This window comes from Artemia franciscana, chromosome 15 (genome assembly GCF_032884065.1).
Source record: "Artemia franciscana chromosome 15, ASM3288406v1, whole genome shotgun sequence".
In the NCBI taxonomy this organism is placed as follows: Eukaryota; Metazoa; Arthropoda; class Branchiopoda; order Anostraca; family Artemiidae; genus Artemia; species Artemia franciscana.
The window spans coordinates 16,574,304-16,597,504 of record NC_088877.1 but is presented as its reverse complement, the minus strand read 5'-3'; the positions used below and the strand labels follow the sequence as shown (position 1 = coordinate 16,597,504).

General features: G+C 35.0%; 1 protein-coding gene and 1 long non-coding RNA gene across 3 annotated transcripts in view; one reads left to right on the top strand and one right to left on the bottom strand.

Moving 5' to 3' along the window:
- Positions 1-7,937, bottom strand: part of LOC136036103 (synaptotagmin-15-like) — a 64,083-nt gene extending 56,146 nt beyond the window's left edge. Inside the window, exon 1 of the mRNA XM_065718105.1 lies at positions 7,850-7,937. Coding sequence (XP_065574177.1) covers positions 7,850-7,902 — 53 coding nt within the window. The 5' untranslated portion in view covers positions 7,903-7,937. The remainder of the gene's footprint in view (positions 1-7,849) is intronic.
- The window catches only part of LOC136036105 (uncharacterized), a 164,093-nt gene continuing 143,541 nt past the window's right edge, over positions 2,650-23,201 (top strand). Inside the window, exons 1-3 of one of the 2 annotated variants that reach the window (XR_010619635.1) lie at positions 2,650-2,828; positions 13,909-14,007; positions 20,212-20,872. This is a non-coding gene — a long non-coding RNA (uncharacterized LOC136036105). Of the gene's footprint in view, positions 2,829-13,908; positions 14,008-20,211; positions 20,873-23,201 lie in introns of those variants that run through there. The other variant, XR_010619636.1, reaches the window with a different exon arrangement.

Sequence of the window (23,201 nt, the reverse complement as noted above, 5' to 3'; positions counted from 1 at the left end):
AAAGACACACTATTTGTAAAAATCTCCGTTTGTCATGCTTAAAAAAGTCACCATTTAGAGGGTGAAAGCAAAGAGCCCAAAATGAATTTGACTTACTAGGAAAACATTTTATAGGAACCAATCATTAGCAAGACTAATCAAGTACTTTTTTTTAGATTCCAGGAGTAGAATAAACCGTAAGATATCTTTTTTCGCAAAAAATTCGAAGCGGATCATGGTATACAAAATAATAATAAAAAAAACACTGACAAAACTAAATTTAGAATAACTATTACAAAAGAAAAAAAGGTCACAAAATAGCTTGTTGAAGAGGCACTCCTTAAGCCACAGACCTATCTGCACCGTCTTACCAACATTACTGGTGACAATTTGGCAACTACTACCTCAAGATCTTTAACATCCATTCCCTTCCACCTTAATCTATCCCAATTAATTTCGCTCTTAATTCATGCGAACCAATACACTCATAAAAATGTGTGTCAAATCTTCTACATTACCACACACCGGACAAAAATAGGGATTATTCTATGGTTATAGCTTCATCAGATATTTTGTTCTTGGCCCTGGTGGCATATTACCACACAGTTACCATTACCAAGCACAAATCCACGTTAAATGTTTCAACTTCAAGAAAACTGCCTTCTCCAGACGCTTCGTATATTTCACAACAGATCTGAAGTGATCCTGATGATCACGGATTCCTTTTGCAATAAATACCACTCCTGTTCATGTAGAATTTCCTTTATACCTAAGAAATTCATTAGTATATTTACTCAATCCTTCTCCGTCGTTCGGAGAATCTCCGTCAATCCATCGTCGTATTTATTTGATTCAAAAAAAGAATGTCTAATTTGGAGCGTTGATGGAATGTAATCTCTTAGGATACAAGCTAGTCCTCCACACCAAACAAATCAGCAAATACAAACGCTTAAAAAAATTGTTCGCAAGAAATGAAAAATTGTCAAACTTTTTCAGTGTGCCTTGATCCAAAAAGATAAGTAAACACGGGATTGAGAGCTTTTGCGTCTTTCAAATATAATCTGAGTCCAATATTACAGCATACTATGACTACTACTAAAAACGACTCACTGGAGCACCAAGAAACCTGAGGCCAACACAGCTGCTTTTCAATGTATGTTTAGGCTAAATATAGGCAAAACTAATACATGTCCGATCAATTTTAACCCTTCACTCTTGGCCCTCCCTCCAGTTTCCCTTAGATCTTTCTATAAACCTTTTTATGACCCCATTTGGCGACGACCTGCTGTTCGTTTGACCCCAGATGGATGGCGAAAAAGAATAAAATTTGGCAATATGTCATCCTTCATCTGCTGCAACGTATCCTAGTCACCTCAACATTTCTCTCATTAAAGCCCTAAAAAGCGGGATCGAACCACACTGGTCGTACAGCTTGTTGTTAAACACAGGTCATTCAAATAGTTCATTCAATGCTTTCATCAGAGTAAGACACACTTAAGACCTCTATTTGGATGTATGTGAAAATATTATTTCAAGAACTTTTGGATACTCATTCAATGCTGAAAACATTATTTGAAGAACTGTTGGATATTTAGTAATACGTATTAATATTTGGAAATTAGTTAAAATATACAAGTAGGAAGCGTTTAATCATGTTTTGTCTCGTATTTATTTGTTTTTTATTTATCTTCTCACTAGTTTGTGTTGCTCCATGTATTTATTACTATTCTTTGTCTTTAGTTATCTATGTTTTTTTTACTGCTTGTTTTGAAGCACACAGAGGTCTTTATGAATAGCGGTAGAATTTTGAAAGAATTTGTCTTAGAATGAAGACATTTCTTTTTTCTTTTCTTAGTTGTTTCTGTGTCTTTTACCTTTTATTTTTGTTTGTTGGGTGCATGGGTCGTGGTGTGGTTGTTCTTGACATGGTGGTAATATTTGATAATGGATAGAGATAGTGATGAAATTCCATCATCAAGGTTAAAAGAATTTGTGCGAGATTCTCTTTTATTTCATTCAGTTTTCCAAAATATTGTAGCTAGTGATAATGACGATAATAGCAGCATATTAGATATACCAAAAAATCAATATTTATTTTTGAATGGATTGGCAAAGAAAAATTCTAGAACAAGGAAGATATCGTTTTGGAATTGCCGGGGCTGGACGACTGCAAGGGATACAATTGACACTTTTCTGTCGACATCTGATACGGACATATTCGGTTTATGCGAAACTTTTTTAGATGAGTTTTGAATTGAAAGTGTTCATGTTGATGGTTATCAATTGTTTCACGTTGGGAGGAGTATGCAAAAGAAAGGTGGTCTTGTTGTTTTAATTAAAAGTTGCATACCAGCCCGTGCAAGACTAGATTTTTTGCCAATGAATATTGAAATGTTATTTGAATCTTGTGTTGTTGAATGTTTTTTTCCAAATAATGAGAAGATTCTAATCGCAGTTATTTACCTTAGTCCGTCAGCTAGTCAGATAGAATTTAGGAATTGAAAATTCTTGAAAAATGGAAAATTCTTGAAAAATGGTTTTGAAAAATTCTTAGATAAATTAGCTAGTCTTAATACTTCTTATCTAGTTATGGGATATTTTAATATTGACTTAATGAGCCTTATTTCTGCTAATCAGAATAGACTGGATAGTCTATTTGAGGTTTTTAGAATGTCAACTTTGAGGTTTTTAGAATGTCCGCTATCTCATGGATTATATCCTGTATGTCTTGTACCATCCAGAATAACTCATACGTCATGATTAAATCATTACTAGAAAAAGTAGGAATGCCTTATTTATGGAATAATGGTCTTTGTTCTAGTGATGTACCAACATATTTAGAAAGCCAGGTACGATTTATATTAGAGAGTCAGGAAATTCAGCATTTGCAAGGGCTAGTCTTAGATTCTACAACCCTACAAAATTATAATCAGGTAAAACCTAATTTTGGAGAGGAAGTATATTTTAAATTTAATTTACCGGCTATGATTCTCCGTCGTTGGATTCAACTTAGGACGAATTGTCTTCCAATCCAGAACAGGCAAAAAACTTTCGACAAAAATAAAATGATAGTTGGTCCTGATGGGCGGTATGTTTGTCCCCTTTGTAATGATGATGATGAAGACTTGGATCATTTTCTCCGGAAATTCCCGGTGCTCTTGGATTTATGGAAAGTTTATTTGCATGGGATTAATTTGATGCTTCCGTGTAGTCTGCAAAATAGTAACCCAACCACAACATTTCGAGTGGGAGTGTATATAGATCAATCCTTAATAAGAAGAACAAGTTTTATATGACTAATTTCTTTTGTTGTTAGATTAGGCACTTTTCGCGTTGAATTCTGTTTTTTTGTGCGTGTTTGTAATTCGTACTGTTGTTAATTTCCTTGCTTGTTTGTTATTTATTTATATTTCTGTGTGTATATGGCCCATGGGTTTTTGAAATACACTTATCTATCTATCTATCTATCTATCTATCTATCTATCTATCTATTCACTAATTGATAATATTTCTTCACCTGAAAGTGCTATTAGTACACATGTCATTCCTGATGATTCATCTGATCACCACATACTTATGGCTGATTTTTCGCTATATTTCCCGTATAATGAAAAGAAGTCAACAAAGCGAAAAACTATAAGAATCTGTTAGTAAGGATTCTAAGAGAAAATGAAAGAGTGTATTATGAAAATTCATTTCAAAATTCTGATTCTCCTCGAAAAACTTGGAATTTAATTAAGGATAAAATTGGAAAAAATAAAAAGTTATCACATCCTGAGGTATTAATTAATATAAATGGTAAAGAAGTTAGAGAACTGCAAGATGTTGGTAATATATTTAGTGATTATTTTGCTGGTGTTGGTCAAGCAATTGTTTCAGCAGGAATAGATTTGTCCCCTTACAGGTCGCATAAAGAATATTTACCCCCCAATGAATGTACTAGCATATTTCTGGCCCCTGTTAGTTTTGCAGAATTCCATAAGATTATCAAAAATATAAAAATGGTAATTCAGTGGGATATGATGAATTATCAACAAATTTGTTAAAGGGTATTGCTACCCTTTAACAAATTTAAATTATCGTCCAATTACGAAATTACGAATTAACAAATTACGATGTAAGTAATTATCGTCAAATTACAATTTTATCGGCATTATCTAAAGTGTTTGAAAAAATTTTAAAAGAAAGGATTTCTAGCTATTTAGATAAAATAAATTTCTTTACCAAATATACATTTGGAAATCGTTCGACAGAGCACGCAGTTGCAGCTTTTTCATTAGAAATAAATGATTGTTTAGATGATGATTTCCATGTGGCTACTGTTTTCTATGATATAAAAAAAGCATTTGACACTTTAAATTCTGAAATTCTTCTTGACAAAATGATAAATTCCGGCATAAGAGGGAAAGGATTACAAATGATTAAATCATACCTGTGCGGACGCAAAATCACAATAGATGTCGGCGGAAAAATGACTAATCTAAAAAGTCTTATTGATATTGATGTCCCGCAAGGCTCAGTATTAGGTCCACTTTTATTTTTGATTTACATCAATGATCTTCCACGAGGTTTGCATGAGAATATTAGCCATGAAATTCAATTTGCAGATGATGCAGCTATAACAGTTAAAGGTAGGGATTCATCGACATTGATCGAAAATCTGACTATAAGTGTTACCTCAGTAAATCGATGGTTTTGTTTCCAATAATCTAGTAACAAATTTTACAAAAACTAATTTTATGGTTTTTGGTCGTTCAAAACGTGCCGCTTGAGAGACTTCTTGTCAGGAGCTTCAGGTTGGTGATCCAAAAATTTGTAGGGTCCAATCATATCGTTATTTAGGAGTTTTTCTTCATCCCCTTTTGTCATTTCATAATCATATGGAGTATTTAAGATTAAAACTTGCTCAAAATATTGGGTCGATGTATTTTAAAAATTTACCGGTACCATTTTAAAAATAATTTACCACTCTTTAATTACTTCTTATTTGAATTACTGCTCAGTTGTATATCTCAATACATTTTGGAAGCATATAAAACCCTTACAGGTACTACAAAATAGGGCAATAGGAATACTTGGAAATTTCTTACATCGACCTTCAAAACTTGAAAATGTTTCGGAAACTAAAACATTATTCCTCTTCTTAAATTTATTAAATTTAAACATTATTCCTTTAGAGTATTAAATACTTCTATATAGCATTCTCGAATCCAAAATTATAAAAAATATTTCTATGACAGATCTCTAATAATTTTACTGCCTCGTTCGGATTGTCGGAGGTCTGGGATGTACCGAATTCCTTTTGTAAGTTCTAAAAGGTCAAGGTTTTCGATTAGGTACCAAATACCCTTCATTGCTAACAATTATAAGCTGAATGATAAAATTCTGTTTGATCCATCCCAAAAATCTCAATTAAATTTAAAAAAGAAAATATTAATGATTTTTTGCTAAAATCTTGATTATTCACCATTGATGATGGAAAATTAAATTATTTGATCTTCTTATTTGTGTGTTTTGTTTTTGTGTCCCTGTGTCTGGAATGGCCTCCCACGCCCCTCCTGCCCGATATTTATTTATTTACTTATCTTTGTTACTTCTCTTTTATGAGTTTTTTTTCTATTTTGTTAGTCTTTTGCCGTGTTAAATTTTGGAATCATTATTACGATGAAATATTGACGTTTTTTGTATTTTGTTGGGGCATAATATTGTTTTTGTATTTTTTAAGTTTAATAACGAAAAAGTTGAAAGTTAAGTCAAATTAAGTTAAAATAGGTATCTACAACTAGCCATCGATAATTTTTCTCTAACATTTGAAAAATCTTCCACTGCCTTCCAAAGCGCCCACATTTCTGAACCATGCTTGACAACTGTTATTACCGTAGCTTCTAATATTCTACTCTTGGTTTGCAGACTTAGCTTCCTATCGTTCCCAACCTTTTTCAAGGGGCCCAAATTGGGGCCCTCGGTCCTTGTTACTTCCAAAATACTGTCGGCCCCAAATTTACAAAAATAGACAATCTGCCTGTTTCAAGTCATGTTCATTCGGGGTTGTTTAGGGAATCATTCTAAATGGGAAAATCGGCTTTAAGATTATACTTAGTGATAATCCACTAACTACATACTTCATAAATGGCCTTTAAAAAAATTGGCGTAAGATTCCTAATTTTGTCGATTACAAAGATGAGGCAAATACAGCTCTTTAGGCGTTCATAAATAAGAACGCAATAAGTAAATATTTCTTGCAAGGCCGCATCCATGATTCTTTTCGGGGGAAAGTTTACAAAATAATTTTTTTCAGGTTTTTCTTTTACAAAAAAAAACTTTTAAAAACGCATCAAAATTTGTTGGACAAAAATTTCAAGGGGGGTTCAAACCCCCTAATCCCCCTCCCCATGGACACGGTCTTGATTTCACATATGCTGTTTGACATTCACCGAAGTTGTTTTTTTTTTTAGATTTCTAAGGTTGTTGATAAAACATATTGCTTTTAATAAATAATGTTCAGTGTATTAATTCAAAATAAACTTTACAATTACAATTCGGCACTACTTTTTTTCAAAGTTTTCTTACCTTTAAATCCGTTCAATGAATAATAACGCCTTTTAAATAGCTTATTGTCAAATATTATATTAAAGCAATATGCCAATTAGAAAACGGACACACACTTAATTAAAAAAGATAATTTCATACAAAAATAAAGCACATAATCAAGGCTTGAAATGATGCGTACAATATGTACAACCTAAAATAGGTATGAACTACTATGGACGCACAAACGGAAAGTAAAATCCAATGAATGGTGAATCAGTAATTTTAAGCGACAAGGAACTAGCAAAAAAAGTCAGGGCTTAAAGACCGTATTCAGGGGAGAAGTTAGGGGTTTTGACCCTCCCCCCCTGTGGAATGTTTATCTGACTCGCAACAACGTGATAAAAATATATAGAAACACGTTTTTGATCCCTTATTTTAGGGTTTTTCTTTGTAAAACTCTCTCGGAAAAAATACCCTCCCACTGAACAGGAATCTGGGCTACAGCCCTGCTAAGGCTGCATAATAAATTAAAATACCTCTTTTGCCAATTGGTTTCTCTGTACATTTGTAATTTGAACAGTATGATCATAAAAGGAAGAAAAAAGAAGAAAATAAGTAACTCTTTTAAATCATAAAACTAAATATAATTCCACATTTTCTACGTCAAGAATTTTGTTTTCATCAAAATTTAATTAGTATTTCTTTTCACTTTGATTAAACTTGTTTTCATTAAAGCCGTGGTGGCACTTTAGCCTCAAGCTTGACATTAATGAAGCCATGACCCTACTGTCGGTAGTGATAACTTCTATTCACTTTGATTTTTTTTTATTCTGTATTCTATAGCTTGAAAGATTGGTCTGAATATTGCCTACTAGCCTACCTGTCACGCTATGCCGCTAGATCAGAAGAAAGAAAATGCTAGGAAAATTAGCCCCCGAAAATTTTCCTCGCAGAAAATTACCCTCCAAAAATAAATTTTCATGAAGCCATGACCCTACTGTTCATAGTGATAACCTCTATTAAATTTGATTTTTTTTTTTTTCATTCTATATTCTATAGCTTGAAAGATTGGTCTGAATATTACCTACTAGCTTACCTGTCACGCTCTGCCGCTAGATCCGAAGAAAGAATATTCTTGGAAAATTAGCCTCCGAAAATTTTTCTCACAGAAAATTACCCTCCAAAAAAAATTCCTCTGCGGAAAATTCCCTGCAAAACCCTCCTCACCTTAATCACTGTAGAAAGTACTCGAAATTAACATTTTAAAATTCTATATTTAATTCCTTTTGTTTTTCAAAAATAGGATGAATAATAGTTCTTAAATTTAAATGCACCTTACCCAAGTGGCAATATCAGCCGCTCTTGGAATTTCTTTGAATTGAAAGCAGACATACCAAATCAAGACACAAAGTATGACTGAGCTTTTATGACTTTATTGCTTTTACCTGACAATAGAAATCTGTATTTGCAACCTGTTGCGCACATGTTCCATTCAAGGACTTTCCCAGCGGGAAGAGAAAAAGCCTTTCTTTCCTTTTTCTTGTCTTAAAAATAAGTAGGACTCAAATAAGGCTTGGTCAAAAACTACAAGCTATCCTGAGCAAACATCTGCCTTAGGAACAAAATATGTCAAAAAAGGAAAATTAAGACTTAGAAAATACAACTCAAACACGTTTAGTTTAAATACATCTACAAACATGAAGAATTCCCCTTCTTTTATTTGTATCTTATTGTCAGCATATAATATTTATATTCTTATGATCAGTTATAGCGATCTATGCATTTCAAATTAAATTTGATTTTTTTGGTACCCGGCTTGGGTCCCATGGGGAAGTACAATTTTCGCGTCATTGTGCTACATCTATTCCCTTCATTAAAGAAATATTAATATAGTCACAAGAATTAAATATTTACTTTTGCTACAAAGTATCTATGGTTGTTACTACCAAGGAAAAAATCAGCAAAAGTATTTCCAAAGCCCCAGCCCTTGGAATCTAATTTGAATTGTTTTAAATCTGAATAATTATTTAATATATACAGTTTTCAAGGGTTATATAGAGCTCCTTATATACGGCCCAAGTTGCGTACTCTTTTATTATTCTTTTGATTCTTAGAGCACCGGTACTAGCCATTAGTTATCCAAACGTCGGCTCTCAAAAAAGCCAACTACTATCCCAATTTCAGATTCAGGGTATTGAACACCCGATTTAGGTCTGGGTCTTGAAGACACGATTTTAGTGATAGCCATTCACAATGCTTGCCTAGGCTCACTTCGACGAAAATAAATTATGAATAGCATTCAGGATTTCATGCAACTAAACTAAATAGTTAAATACATCTCGTAAATTGGATCAAATTCAGACGGAGATACGTCATCGATGATTTCGCTAGTTCTTGCCTTAACTATTCATTAAATTGAACACATTTTTCACCAAATTTCTAAGAAATTGAACAAATTGGTCAGACGCACCTAGTACACATTTTAAATACTCGTAGATTTCGTAATACACAATCCTAAATTATAATTTTTTGCTGTAGCAAAATCTGTATTTAAGGCTTCAATGTAACTCTCAATTGTCATCTGTCAATGTCAGAAACTCAAGTTCTGTTTTAAGCCTTAAAAGAAAATATCGACTTCAATGTCTTCCATGTGTTTAGGAATCGTCTAAAAAGATTCAGCGATTAAGATAAGTCAGGAGGCCGTATCATAAGTCCGGCCGTATCGTATGATAAGTCCGGCCACATAGCAGGGCATATCGTAAGTATAGGACAATTCCATCTCATAAAGAATCACCCAATATCGTCCATTATAAACATTATTAGCTTGTGTTGCCAAATTATTTAGAATTGGTTGGTTGGTCTTTCCATAATTTGTAAAGCTTTAGTAAGAGGTCTGGATAACGGGCAGAGCCCTAAAAGCCGACACAGACTTTCACGGAAACCTTAGAAAAACCATTTAACTTCTTCCATTTTTTGCCCGAAATAAAGATATTCAGACTTCATGGAATTTACATAATAAGAAAGAATTTTGTGTTGGAATGTTGAATTGAGCAGAATTACCTTTTTAAAGTTCAGAAAATGGCAGTCCTTAAAAATACTATAGTCTACCTGCTTGAAAAACATTAAAAACCCGCTTAAAAGGAGTATCCTTGAATAATTTTACGGTTCCATTGCAACTGAAACTGATGCAACTAAATCCTGTTACAGAATCCTCGTGCAACTGAGCTAAAATGCAACTGAACCCCGGTGCAACCCAACCCCGTTCAACTAAGCCTTTATGCAATTCAGGCTCCGTGTAACTGTACCCTAGTTTAACTGAGCCACCTTTAAACTGAACCCTAGTGCAACTGAACCCACACTCAACTTGATATCCGTGCGACTTAATCTCATTCAACTTACGCCTCATTCAGCTCAACCTCCATATAATTCAACCCTCGTGCAACTCAGCCCCCATTCAACTCAACTTCCTTACAATTGAAGCCTCATCTAACTCAATCCTCATTTAACTCAACCCCCGTTAAACCCAAACCGCGTTTAGCCAAAATATGGCCTTTACTCTGATTTGAAAAACATATTTTCTGGAATTTTTTTTAACTAATTTCCGTTCGTTTTTGATTGCCAAAGTTTCAAGTTTTTCAACACTCCCCGTTTCAATTTTCATTTCAACATCAATATTTTCATCAAAACTTGTATCAAGGTAACAATTTCAATGAAAAAATACGAAAATGAAGAAGGTATAAATAAACCAGAAAGTATAAATAGTAAAAATAAGCCACTTGCGTAACTTACAGCCCTTGCCTCCTAAATTGAAATGGCCTCGCAATTCAAAGTATCAAAGTATCAAAGCAACAATAAACAACTTGCTTAAATTACAGCCCTTGCTGTGGGGGCTGGGGATTGAAACTTTGGGATCATTGTTGTTTTGTTTTGAACAAAATGGCTATTTCTATATTTTGATCTTTTTACATTATGGGCTGTTTACCCTCCAATCACTTTCGAATCTTAAAAAGGAACTAGAACGGCCAGTTTCCATTCAAATGAGCATCCTCAAAAGTTTCTACGACCACCCCTTCCACAAGGACGGTATAGGCCCCAGGCCATAACTTAAAACGCTTGCCCCCGGGTTCTGGGGGGTTGTTTCAATCCTGGAAGCATTATTATATGAGCTTAGGCCTACTTTTGGAAAAAAACCGACAGTCTAAAAATAGGGGAAAAAGACGTTGGGGGAGGGCTAGTTGTTTTCCAATCACTGTCGACTCTTAAAAAAGAACTAGAACTTTCAATTTTCAATCAAATGAGCCTCCTCAATAGCTTATACGAGCACCTCTTCAATAAAAACCGTAAATGCCCCAGGGGCATAACTTAAGAATCGGGTTCTGGGGGCGGGGGTTGAGTTAACCCTGGAGGCATTGTTAAATGATGTTTGGACTATTTTCAACAAAATGACTGTCTTAAGGTTTCAATCCGATGTATTTGAGGAAAATGAGCGTAGGAGGGGGGACAGTTGCCCTCCGATCACAGTGACCCTCAAGTAGGGACACGTTCCAAATTGATCATCACACAACATTTTCATGTTTCACACACAAATAGCCCTTTCTTGTCTGCTAACGAAGAATTTTTGCGCCATTTGTAGGAACAGAACCGTTATACCGTCTAGACGTCTATTGGTTTTCTAAAAGCAAAGGCATGATATTTTTCTAGCAGAACAAACAAAGTATTTTCCCACTATTTCCAGGAATAGAAGCGTCACGTGATCCTCTATATATTTTCTAGGGAAAAGGACTTGCTAGTGTTCTAGAGGGACCGGGTAATTTTCTATCATTCTCGAGGGGTATAAAACTGGGTAATAGACTAAAAATTTCATCAGTCCAATACCGAATCTGTAACGCGATATATCAAGACTCTCTAAAATGGACGTTTCTAGAAATCTGAAAAAGAAATAGAATTCTGCCTATATTCTGGTGAGCCTCTGTGTGTATGCCCCTCTCTCACCAAAAAACGAGGGATATTGTATCCAAATTTAACCTGCTATAAAACTCTATGTGGAATAGCAAGAAAAAAACCACCCCCTAATATTACAAAATTCTCCCACTGATAAATGAATATCGTTTATTGCTTTAAAATATATACTCTTTTACTGTATTTGCATTTCCAACGTACCTTTCGCTATTCTAGCAAAAGAGTAAACTTACCTCCGTCAACTTTTGAGGCTAGGCATTAATCAGTATATGTTTCCCTCTTTACGATAGTTTTTGATCACCGTGAATAGCACAATGCAACCTGGCTTAAAAATTTCCATAAACCAGTATATTGGGCTTCAAGTTTAATTATCGCGCGCAGGGGGTAAAGAGATGCTTTCTGCGAGCACTTACGTAATGCAATTTTGTTGGTTAACATCTCCTTTGTGTGCTACACTTCATCAGGAAAGTAATTGAATTAATAATTATGGGCATCAAGTCATGGCTTATCGTAGAAAGAGCCAAGACAGATAGTCCGATTGAGTGAGAGGGAAGTCTGGCATTAACCCCCCTTATTAGAATTGTACAAAAATGATGTCAGTTCATTTGTTGATAGATAAGTCTATCGATCTATCATCCATGCGTCATTCCTAGGGCAAAATTAAGGTAGACAGTCATAGAACTAATGGATGAAAGAACCGTGAATAGCACAATTCAACCTGGCTTAAATATTTCCATAAGCAGGTATATTGGGCTTCAAGTTTAATTATCGAACACAGGAGGTAAAGAGTTACTTTCTGCAAGTGTTAACGTAATGCATTTTGTCGGCTAACATCTGCTTTATGTGTTAAACTCCATCAGAAAAGTAATTAGGAAAAAGGAGCAATTATTCAGTAAAATACTGTATTGGTTTTTGCTCAAATTAAGAAATAATGATTAAATAGATCGAAATTTGAGCGAGGATCCCATGTAGAAAATCTTACAATGATCATTTTGACAATAGCAATAAATATTTATGTAAGCCCCTTCTACACCTATATCAGAGGTATGCAATCATTTTGAAGTCATAATGCAACATTTGGTTAAATGCAGCCTATTAAAGTCGAACTTAAATAGAGATGCTATGCTGAAACTTGAAATTCATTCTTAATCTAGAAGTTTTGCTTATTAAATGTAAACGCTCTTGTATAAAACTTTCGTAGCTCAAGTGTGAAATAGGTGTGAAGATTAGATTTCGTATTATATTATAGGAAGAATAAAAACACAGAGGAAATATCTAAGGACTATAGTATTTTTAGCGAGGATTCTATGCGGAAAATTGGAAATGGAACATTTTGATTATAATAATCAATTATTATGTGAGAGCCCCTCCCCCTACACCGGGGCTATGAAAACATTTTGAAGTCATGTTTTTGATTACACGCAGCTTATAAAAGTCGAATTTAAGAAAAAGGTGCTATGTAGCTCAAGTGCGAAATAAATATGAAGAATAGATTTCTGTCTAAAACTCAAAGAAAATATTTACCGTCTACGAAATTCGTTAATTCAAATTTTTACGTCAAATATCCTATTTTTGGCGTACCTCCTTACTAAGGCTGAGGCGGAGGTGTCTTAGATCCCTATTAAACTTGAAATTCAACTCGCTAACCTCGGATTACATATAATTTGCCAATGTTTGCTCACCATAGTTCCCTATCATTAAGGCATTTTCAGCATGTGTAGGCCCTGTTAAGGCGGGTAGAGGGCAATGGGGTTATTTCTAGGAGCTAAATTCCATGTTTCTTAGAGGCTCACACATTTCCATTTGTTTTAACCATATGCACCCTTTTCATGCAAACTAATTTCCATAAATAATCAAATAAGATGTTTTTTTTACTTCTTGAAAAATTAAAATTTCATTTCTATTTAAGGAACATTCTGACCAATACCCAAAAGATGAAAGGGGATGCAAGAGCGTGGCTACTTATGTACACACCAAGGCCCATGACGGTGAAGCTGCAGGACCTTCAAGACTTGTACCACCAACACAAGGCAAAGATTAGGGTCCTTCTGTGCCGCTCAAGTCCCAATGCAGTGAAGTTAAGAAGCCATAGAGATCCGCGCTCATACATGACAAGATTGCACCCCCTTCAGTCCCAAAGCAAATATATTCTTTTAACGCTAAGAAAATAATTTCACAATGAAAATTTTTTAGATTCACCTAGAGATATTTTTGTTGATCAATCCCGCTTTTTAAGGGTATAATTAGCTTGAAAATTTGCCTTTATTATGTTTCAAAGAAGCCTAGCTGTGTGACTTACCGAACAGTATTTCAAAGTTTAAAAGGGGTCATACTATCATTAAAAAGGGGCTATTCCTTTTTCAGGGTTAATAACATACTCCTTTTCATGTTATTATCACAAGTGTTTCAAGGGAATAACGATTGTTACTCTTTTTCCAGGACGCCATTGATGTTCCAGCATGAGTCAAAGATTTGCAAACGGATTTTGTTGGGAGCAAAGCGGGGCAAGCCCGGACAAAGGACAGAAACTCACTCTTCGTAAGTATTTTAAGACTCATTGGAAGTTTATAATAGCAGAGGCATATAGGGGGCAACTAACCGTCGTGTAACGTATTTTAGCTGGTAGTGCAGGGGTCTATGGATGTGAACGCCCACTTTTGGAGCCCATGTATGGAATAATTTCTGGTCTTTTCACCTTTAGGGGGTGTGAGGTCTCAATACATCCTAAGGGTAGCTTTTCCCCCTTAAAAATTTACAGAGTAATATTGTATTCATTTTTCAACCTAATATAAATTGTTTTTCAGGACAAAATCGAAAGTTTTTCAATGAGCTAATTAGTTCTTATTATTTTTTTTGTTCACATACCAACATCTCAAAGGGCTTAAATCGAGAAAATATTGTCCCCACCTTCGGAATTCCACGACAATCAATGTAAAATTTCAGAGGAAAGTGAATGGGAGGGGATTTTTAGGTAGGGCAGATGAACCCAGTTAGTATACCTTTTAATCTAGACACTTTAGTGAGGGATCTCAACCACGATGCGGAATGTTTAGATCGTTTGTTAGAACGACTACCAACAAGCAAGCTTGAGAGGGTACTGGAAGAATAGGTGCCCGCCCCTACCAGTGACAGTGATGTGGGGGAATTAGGACAAAGTAGTGCTAGCTCATCCCCCTATATTGCCTGATTTTTATTTAGGCGATTCAGCTTTGCGCAAAATTTGATTTTTTAAGGGTTGAGTTTGGAGACTCTTTGAATGCTCCTACAAGTAGTGGTACTTTGACATAGTAGACCCAGTTGACATAGTACACTCCTGTGTAAGTAACATTCGGGCCCTTTTTGAAAAACAGATCCGAGAGGCAGTGTTGAAGCATTCATCGCAAAAAATATTTTTAAATGAAAAGACGGGTAAGGTGTACTCACATTACCTACAAAAAAAAGATGCAGACTCTCCACCCAGACTTACACAATTTTGAGGGTGTTTTTTTTCACATTGGAAGGGTAGCATTTGTAATAGGGCAAAAAATTAAAATTAAGATGGGAGCGGGTCAATAGTAATATTTATCAAATTCTGGATGTAATTGTATGTAAATTCAAAAGAAAAACTTGTTTTAAGACGCAAGGTGGGGAGAGGGGGGTGAAAAATAAATTCTGATTCACAGCGTTGTAGAGGTGTACAACACTTTTCTCTGGATACAGGCTTAGAGTGCTTCAAGTATTCAGTCCTTGTGGCAGGACATAAACCCTCGGCAAAGGATGCCACTAATTAAATCATCTAATAAATTTTCAGTTTTAACTTTTAATAATAATGAATCTCTATCTCCGTAGTAAACTTAAACTTGCCCCTTTTCCTGCCATTGGAGCTTACAAACATTGTAATAAAAATTCAACAAGAGTATATGTGAAAATTCTAATATGGTACTGCCAGCGGCAGTGTTTTATTTAAAACTAAATCCCTTTAGCATGTGAAATACGGATCTGCAATTATTCAGGCACATTTTTATGAAAAACACCAAAAACAAGAAGAATATAATAGGGAATTTTTTAAGTCAGTGGGAAACAAACTAGAATGAATGTTTCAGCCCCTATGTCCAAGGACCTTCCTCATCAATACAAATAAGAAAAAACAACTTACAAGAGGATAAAATCAATAAAACTAAAATGAACAGTTTTTCAAAACAGTCCCAGCATACTTACCTCAGCAAAGTTCAACCAGGACTGATAAATAAATTGTTATGAAACGAGGCAATTCATTGAAATGAAAGAAAATGGTTTAAAAACACGTTTTTAATGCCAGCCTAGCTTTTTTCGCTGCTGATCTTATAGGTCTATTTGTGACATGTTCTGTGTTAATATCTATTGGTTTTTTATAATATTTCGTGAGGTCATTTTTAATTAAATTTGTGTATAGACCATTCAGTGAATATTCTTCTAAATCCCTAATTAAGGACATATTATTATTAATCTTTAGTCTGATTTTAATTGCTTTTCGAACTACTTGCTTTATGCCTAGATCATTGCTAATAATGGCGGATTCTTGAAAAAGTATGTTGTGGCTAGGATTTTCGAAAACATGGCTGCTTAAAGCAGAATCAAAGGAACAGAATTAATATTAGAATTCAGAGCTTTAGTGATACTATTCGACTTCATTGATACTATGGCAGAAAATTCTGTTTTACAGAAATACTTAGCTGCAAATGGGACTAGTATTCTCATGGTTTTTTTAAACAACATCAGGCACTCTTCTTTTACACTTTCCCAGAACCTTGTTAAGGAGTCGTCTTGTCAAAATATAGCTTTAAAAAGTCACTACCTTGAAGATCGATGCGCTGCTCTTTATCTGCCAAGCTCAATGGAATACCTTGCTTCGGCGGTTGAAATGGTTGTTTTACCCAAAGAAATAGTTGTAGGTGTTTATAAAAGTATTTTAAATTTTCCTTTTAAAGTTGGGAGACGAATCACAATATAAGTTGTTAGTTCTTGGGGAATCTCTTCATGCTGAATCTCGTGCACCAGGCTCAGTAACTTTCGAAAAACAGTCAGTATTTCCAAAGCAGCTTCCTACAGTGACAAGTTTTTAATGAAGCCTTGTATATTTTCTTCACAAACAAGAATATTGGAATTTCTCTATTGCAAAGATTTATTCAACACATTACTTTCGAAAAAAAATATCGCTCAAGTAACTTAACTTTAATTTTATTATTAAACTTTAAAAACAAATGCAAAAACAGTATTACGTCCCAACAGAGAGCGGAGCTCGTAAGGCTAGGACAGTACAAATACATAGAAAAAACACCAACATCTCATCATACTAATGATTCCAAAAATTAACACGGCAAAAAACACAAAAGAAAAGTAACAAGGATAAGTAAATAACTAAATATCGGGCAGGAGAAGCGTGGGAGGCCATCTGAATACACAGTGAAACAAATACAAAGCGCACGAAGAATTATCGAACATTTGCAAACAATCTTTAATATTTACTTTTTTAAAATTTAGCTGAGGTTTTAGGATGGATCAATCAGAATTTTGTCGTTCAGCTTATAATTGTTTGCAATGAAGGGTATTTGGTACCTAATCAAAAACCTTGACCTTTCAGAACTTACAAAAGGAATTCGCAACATCCAAGACCACCGACAAGTGAGTTATCTTAGAATGAAACTGTATATCGCAGTATCACTTTGCTGAAGATTTTTTGCACTCCTTTAGAAACATTAACACTTCATTTTCAAACTACAAATATCCTATTTAAAACACTTCCTCGAAATAATCACCGAGCTTTGGTGTGAAATAGCGCTGATGTATCCTCTGAGCCCATTTTTTCAAACAAAGTAATAAACAACCTAGACTGAAGTGGTTATGCTTTTAATAGTTGACTTTTTTAATGACAGTTTGAAGAATTTCATTTAGGCTGGGGCTTAGATCTTTTGATATAAATAATCTTTTAAATCCTTTACATAAATGCTGTAATTCATCATGCTTGGGACAACATCTTTAACAAAAGCTTGCAGTACAGTGTACTAGCCTACCATAGCTCTGGGTTGGTCCATGCACGAACCCAGCACAAGCTAGCAATGAAGATCTCGAACTGTCAACTTTATGTTGACAAACTGTCAAACTGTCAGCGTTATTACTGTCAGCGTTATTACTGTGTAACGTTAAACGTTATCAAACTGTCAGCGGAAACCTTGTCATAGTTGATCGCCACACATACTGCGTATTTTCTGAAATAGAATGGCGGCCGAGAATTATTTATCGATAAAAAAAACCCTTTATAGATTATTGCTCGTGCTGATTGTTGCTGCCTGTGTGTGATGTATAAATATACTTAAAGGTACACACTATATTGGACGCGATTATTATGACGTAAAACTCACAAATCTTCTACTGGCATGCCAAGGCGATCTTGATTTTCGAAGTTTCCCACCTCCTTACAGCTATCATACTCCCCAGATGGTTGTGCTCCACAGTTTGAGAACAGATACCTTACATCGCTTATGAACATTAGAAAAAGAATCGGCCCAAGTATGTCTCCTTAGGGTATCCCTGTTATTACCAAGTGCTCTTTTGAAATAAATCCATCAAGGACAGCAATGATAATGAATTTTAATTATCCAAATCAGCAAACACCTCAAATACTGCACCATCAACCCATAGGCTTTTAGTTTGCATAGGAGACCCTCGTGCCATATGCGATCAAAGGCTTTTGTCGTCTGGTCGCAGATTTCATTTTTTCGCAGATTTTTCCTTGCGATTTTATTGGTGATTCGTTGCAACACTCGTTGTTACATATCTTCTAGCCATACATTTCTATGTGCTTCATTTTCACTCATCATTATCCCATACATTTTCTCATGCCTTTTGCTTTAGCTATTCGGATTTATTTATCATCATGAATAATTTTATATGTGTTATAAGTACCGAAAACGATACGATTACCCCTGGGAATCAATCATGTGATATTCGTTTTTCTGACGAATATCCTATCATTATTACTATAAATGTGCTAAAAACAAATACAATAAGCGTTCTGAACCCATAGGAGGAATAAAAAGATGGTGATATGTCCAAAAGCTCCTCATAATTAGTTTTCTTATACATTTACGGACGGGGTTAGACTCTCATCTGTGAAGGTTTTTGCATCAAGTTTAACTGCTTTTTCCAAAGAATTACGTAAGGTAGCCTACCTTTCAAAGATTCTGAACTGTGGACGGAGAAGGAACTCCACCAGGAAAATACAATATAGATATCTCGCTATTTCTGTATCTCTTACACCCTTTTGGTCATACGCCTCAAGTACCTTGCCTTGACTGTCTACTGTGAGGCACAAGTCTACCCCTGCTTTGATTTCTTGTAAATCAGCTGAAGCATCCCTCCCACAATCCCTACAATCACACATCACACACCAACTTATATCACGTTTTGGTAAAAACTAAGTAGTCGAATTCAATAAGACATCACTGTTCCGTCACCTCATATTTTGTTCAAGAATTTATAATTTTGTTTCTCTTTATATAAAACAAATATCGAATATATTCGTCCTGCTTAGTGTTTGTCACGATTGTAAATATCAAATATTAGGCTGTGTACTAATATTTTTTTCTTTTTTTCACCAGGAAATCGCCAGTCAAAAAAATACTTCTTCGTAAGTGAAAAGCTATTTTTTTTAACTGCATAGGGAAGAGATAAGACCTGATCTCCAAGGATCTACCGCTACGTTAGGTTTTCCTAAAACAAACAGCTTAAGGAAACAATATGGGATAAAATAGAATGAAAACGCAAAGTATGCAACTTTTTGATCAAACAAAGACAGTTGGTATTCACCCGAAATTAATGAGAGAAAAAAGTGAGCTTTTCAATAAAAGGTAAAGGAGCAAAGTCATGACTTTAGCCGAACAAAAAAAAATTAATGACATAAAATGTCAAAGTTGGTCCATGTAGTTATTATCATATGTATACAAGTCAAATCTAGATCCAGCTTAATATAAAAAAAAAATCAACTTAAAAACAGTTCAAACTAGGTATTGGGGCATTGGGGGGGGATGAAGTCCATGGTTCTCAATTAAAGTCCATAATCATTCAAAACGACATTCCTAGTTTGACTAAAATTTGAACGTATTCATCACTCTGTAATTGGAAAAATAAAGAGTAATGTTTATTGTAATTAGCAAATATTCGAGTAATGTTTCGGATGTTTGTGTAAATGAATAATCAATAACTAAATGGACCAAAAATATAATGCCCAATCAAGTCAAACTTAAAACGTACAGGAATTACTAAACAATAGAATTGGCCTGTCAAGCACTCAGTCATGCACGCGAGAGGGGGTGTCTCTCCTACTTCAACTTATAAAGAAAAGAAATGATTATTTAGGGACATCCATGAATTAGTAAGTGGAATCTTAAACAAACCTAATTAAACTGAAAGTCAACTCAAAGTAAAAATAACAGATACATCCGTGAATAACTAAATAGTACTGATAAGGAACCTAGATTAAATGAACACTCAAACTAAACAAAATGGAATGTCGAACAAAACGTCAACGTCATACAAAAACAAACGTCAAACTAAACAAAGATTGCTAGAAATAAGAAGAGGACAATTTCCCCCATTGCACCCCAATAAAAACATTATCTTCGTTCACGCTTTACTGAAGACAGAATATATTTTAAGCATTTTCTATTTGTTAATATTGTTTATTACATGTTCTGTTTATAATTCCAAAAATTCTTGGAATTCCAGAAATGAATATCAACTACTGTTGCCTGCTACTTGCAGCTGCACATGGCATCTGAAATTCAGATGTTCTGCGGGAATTGGCTGTCGTAAGCTCCACAGACTCATGACATGTTGGCTGAGCTTGCAGAGTCACATTACTTACCCCCAATCTAAGCACAATGATTTACCATACTTGACATGAAACCTCCTCCCAAAGGATATAGGATGACAAGTTTAGCGAGCCATCCTTTCAGCTAGGATGGCCGCGGGGAATGAATGATCATCATAATATCAAACAGATAGTGTACTATGATTCATTCTTTTCAGTAATGTTGGCTATTATCGTTACTTTTTGCTATTGGTGTTATAAATAAAACAACAATCTTTAAAGTACTAATCCTTTTCAATGGAAGGGAAATGACGTTCAAGCCTTTTCGAGTTTTTGAAAAGGGGGGAAAGGGGTTAGGTAATCTCACTCTTGTTTGCAAGTCTTGATTAGTCCTCATATAAAAAAAAAATTGTCGTGTTGTTGCTGATTTTATCACAATTAAACTACTGCTTGAAACAAAGATCCTGTTTGTGGCGATTTCTGTTCATTTTAATAGTGACTGAATTATTCATTGTGTTGCGAGAGCAAAACTTTGGTTTTGTCCCGTTTTTTTTTCCTATGCCACCGATCTCGGCTTATTCCTAGAAACTGGTAAGGGTCTAACCTGTGCGGTTTTTACGGAAAGTGTGGACCTCAGGCTGGATTGATGAATATGACATTATATTTTGGAAAGCTCCACAGAACTCTTGCCTGGGGCCAAAAAGGATGGTTTTTGCTTGTCCACGAGCCAGGGCCTATGGTGTGCAAAGTGAATTAGAGTTATATAGCCTATGTCAGAGAGGAATATCTGAAATTGTGCAGCCAAGCTTTCGTTTCATCAAACCATGTTTCTGCTTCCGAGTGGAAAGCTCCGTTCTAGCAGGCAAGCAGGCCGGCACCTCTTTCAAATTGAAGATGGACCAAAATCTATAAGTGCTAAATATATACGGCAGTTACTCGGCCCCACAGCCAATATATCTTCTTTGAGTGACAAATCGAAAAATTTACAGAAGCAAAAAAGTGGTATTTTCCCACTGGTCCGAAAGTGCTGCTGTGATTTCGGCTGGGTTTATCATTTCTTTTTCGGACTTGGGATTGAGGTAGAGAAATGTTATCAGATGTACCTCTTAAACTTTATAAGTACTGCCATTGCTAAAGAAATTGGAGCTTATACTTTGCTCCTTTCTAAGTGGTGACGTTAAAAAGTTGGCCTACGGCAAAAAAAATCAACTTTTGAAATAAGACATATAAAATATTTTTTCGACGGCAATCGATAGCTCTTGATGAGCTGATCAAAGCATCTGTCATCCATTTTTTTGTACAAAAATTCCTTCATGAGATATACTAGTTTGAAAGTTTCAAGGGGTTGACAACTTCAATAGTAGGGTACACACTGAAACCAAAAATAGGCCAATACCAATTTTGAGACAAGTAGAGGACTTGTAAGCAACAGTCGGCTGTTAGACTATAATCAATTTCGGCAATAAGGGGTTTTGCAACTTTGGCTAGTTGGTGTACCTATTATTTGTTTAAAGTGTATTTGATGGTAAGATCAATTTGGTTCCAGTCGTAAGACATGCAGGAGACTTGTAAGTAATAATCGTCTGTTAGGCTACAATCATCTTCAGTGAAGAAGGGTTTGTAACTTTTGCTAGTTGGTGTAGCCTACCCATACTCACTGTAACCTAGAATTAAGTGTTTACGCAACGGACACGAATGATAACGTAAAACAATGAAAGCACTGAGGGGTTTGTAACTTTCGCTAGTTGGTGTGCCCATACTCACTGTAACATAAAATTAAGTGTTTACGCAACGAATACAAACGATAACGTGAAACAATGAGGCAGTTTCGTAACAATTAATAGAGTTTCATCTATGGTATTCTGATCCTGAAAACTTAGGGATAGCTTTATAATACCAACTAGATTATATAAGATATTGTTCCAAGTCTTGATCCGTCACGATGTCTACGATTGAAAAGGATAAAGTTCAGCTGGCTGCAAAGTCAATTTAGTCCCTTCTTTTGGTATTATAGCTCGTGATAAGCTGACTAAAGTATATATCATCTATTTTTTGGTACAAGAATTCCTTCATGAGATATACCAGTTTGAGAATTTCAAGGGATTGACAACTACAGTAGTAAGGTACACAACGAAACCAAAAATAGGCCGATACCAATTGTGAGACATGTAGGGGACTTGTAAGGAAAGGTCGCTGTTAGCTCAAAATCATCTTCGGCAATGAGGGGCTTACAAATTTTACTATTTGGTGTACCTATTATTTGTTTCCAGTGTATTTGATGGTGAGACCGAGTTGGTTCCAGTGGTAAGACATGTAGGGGACATGTAATTAATAATCGTCTGTTAGGCTACAATCATCTTCAGTGAAGAGGAATTTGTAACTTTTGCTAGTTGGTGTAGCCTACCCATTTTCACAGTAATCTAGAATTAAGTGTTTACGCAACGGGTACAAACGATAACGTAAAACAACGAGGCAGTTTCGTAATAATTAATAGAGTGTCATCTATGGTATTTTTATCCTGAAAAGTTACGGATAGCTTTATAACACCATCTAAATCATATGAAATATTGCTTCAAGTTTTCATCTGTCACGATGTCTACGGTGTTCAACTCGCTGCAAAGTCAATTTAGTCCCTTAAAGTCGGTATTATCGATAGCTTGTGATGAGCTGATAAAAATATGTCATAGTAGTTTCTTCATGATTAATAGTGTCATTTATGGTATTTTGATCCTGAAAAGTTACGGATAGCTTTATAATACCAACTGTATTATATAAGATATTGTTCTAAGCTTTCATCGGTCAAGATGTCTACGATTGAAAAGGATAAAGTTCAACTGGCTGCAAAGTCAATTTAGTCCCTTCTTTCGATACTATTTTATTGTTGTTTTTTCAACGCTGAGGAATA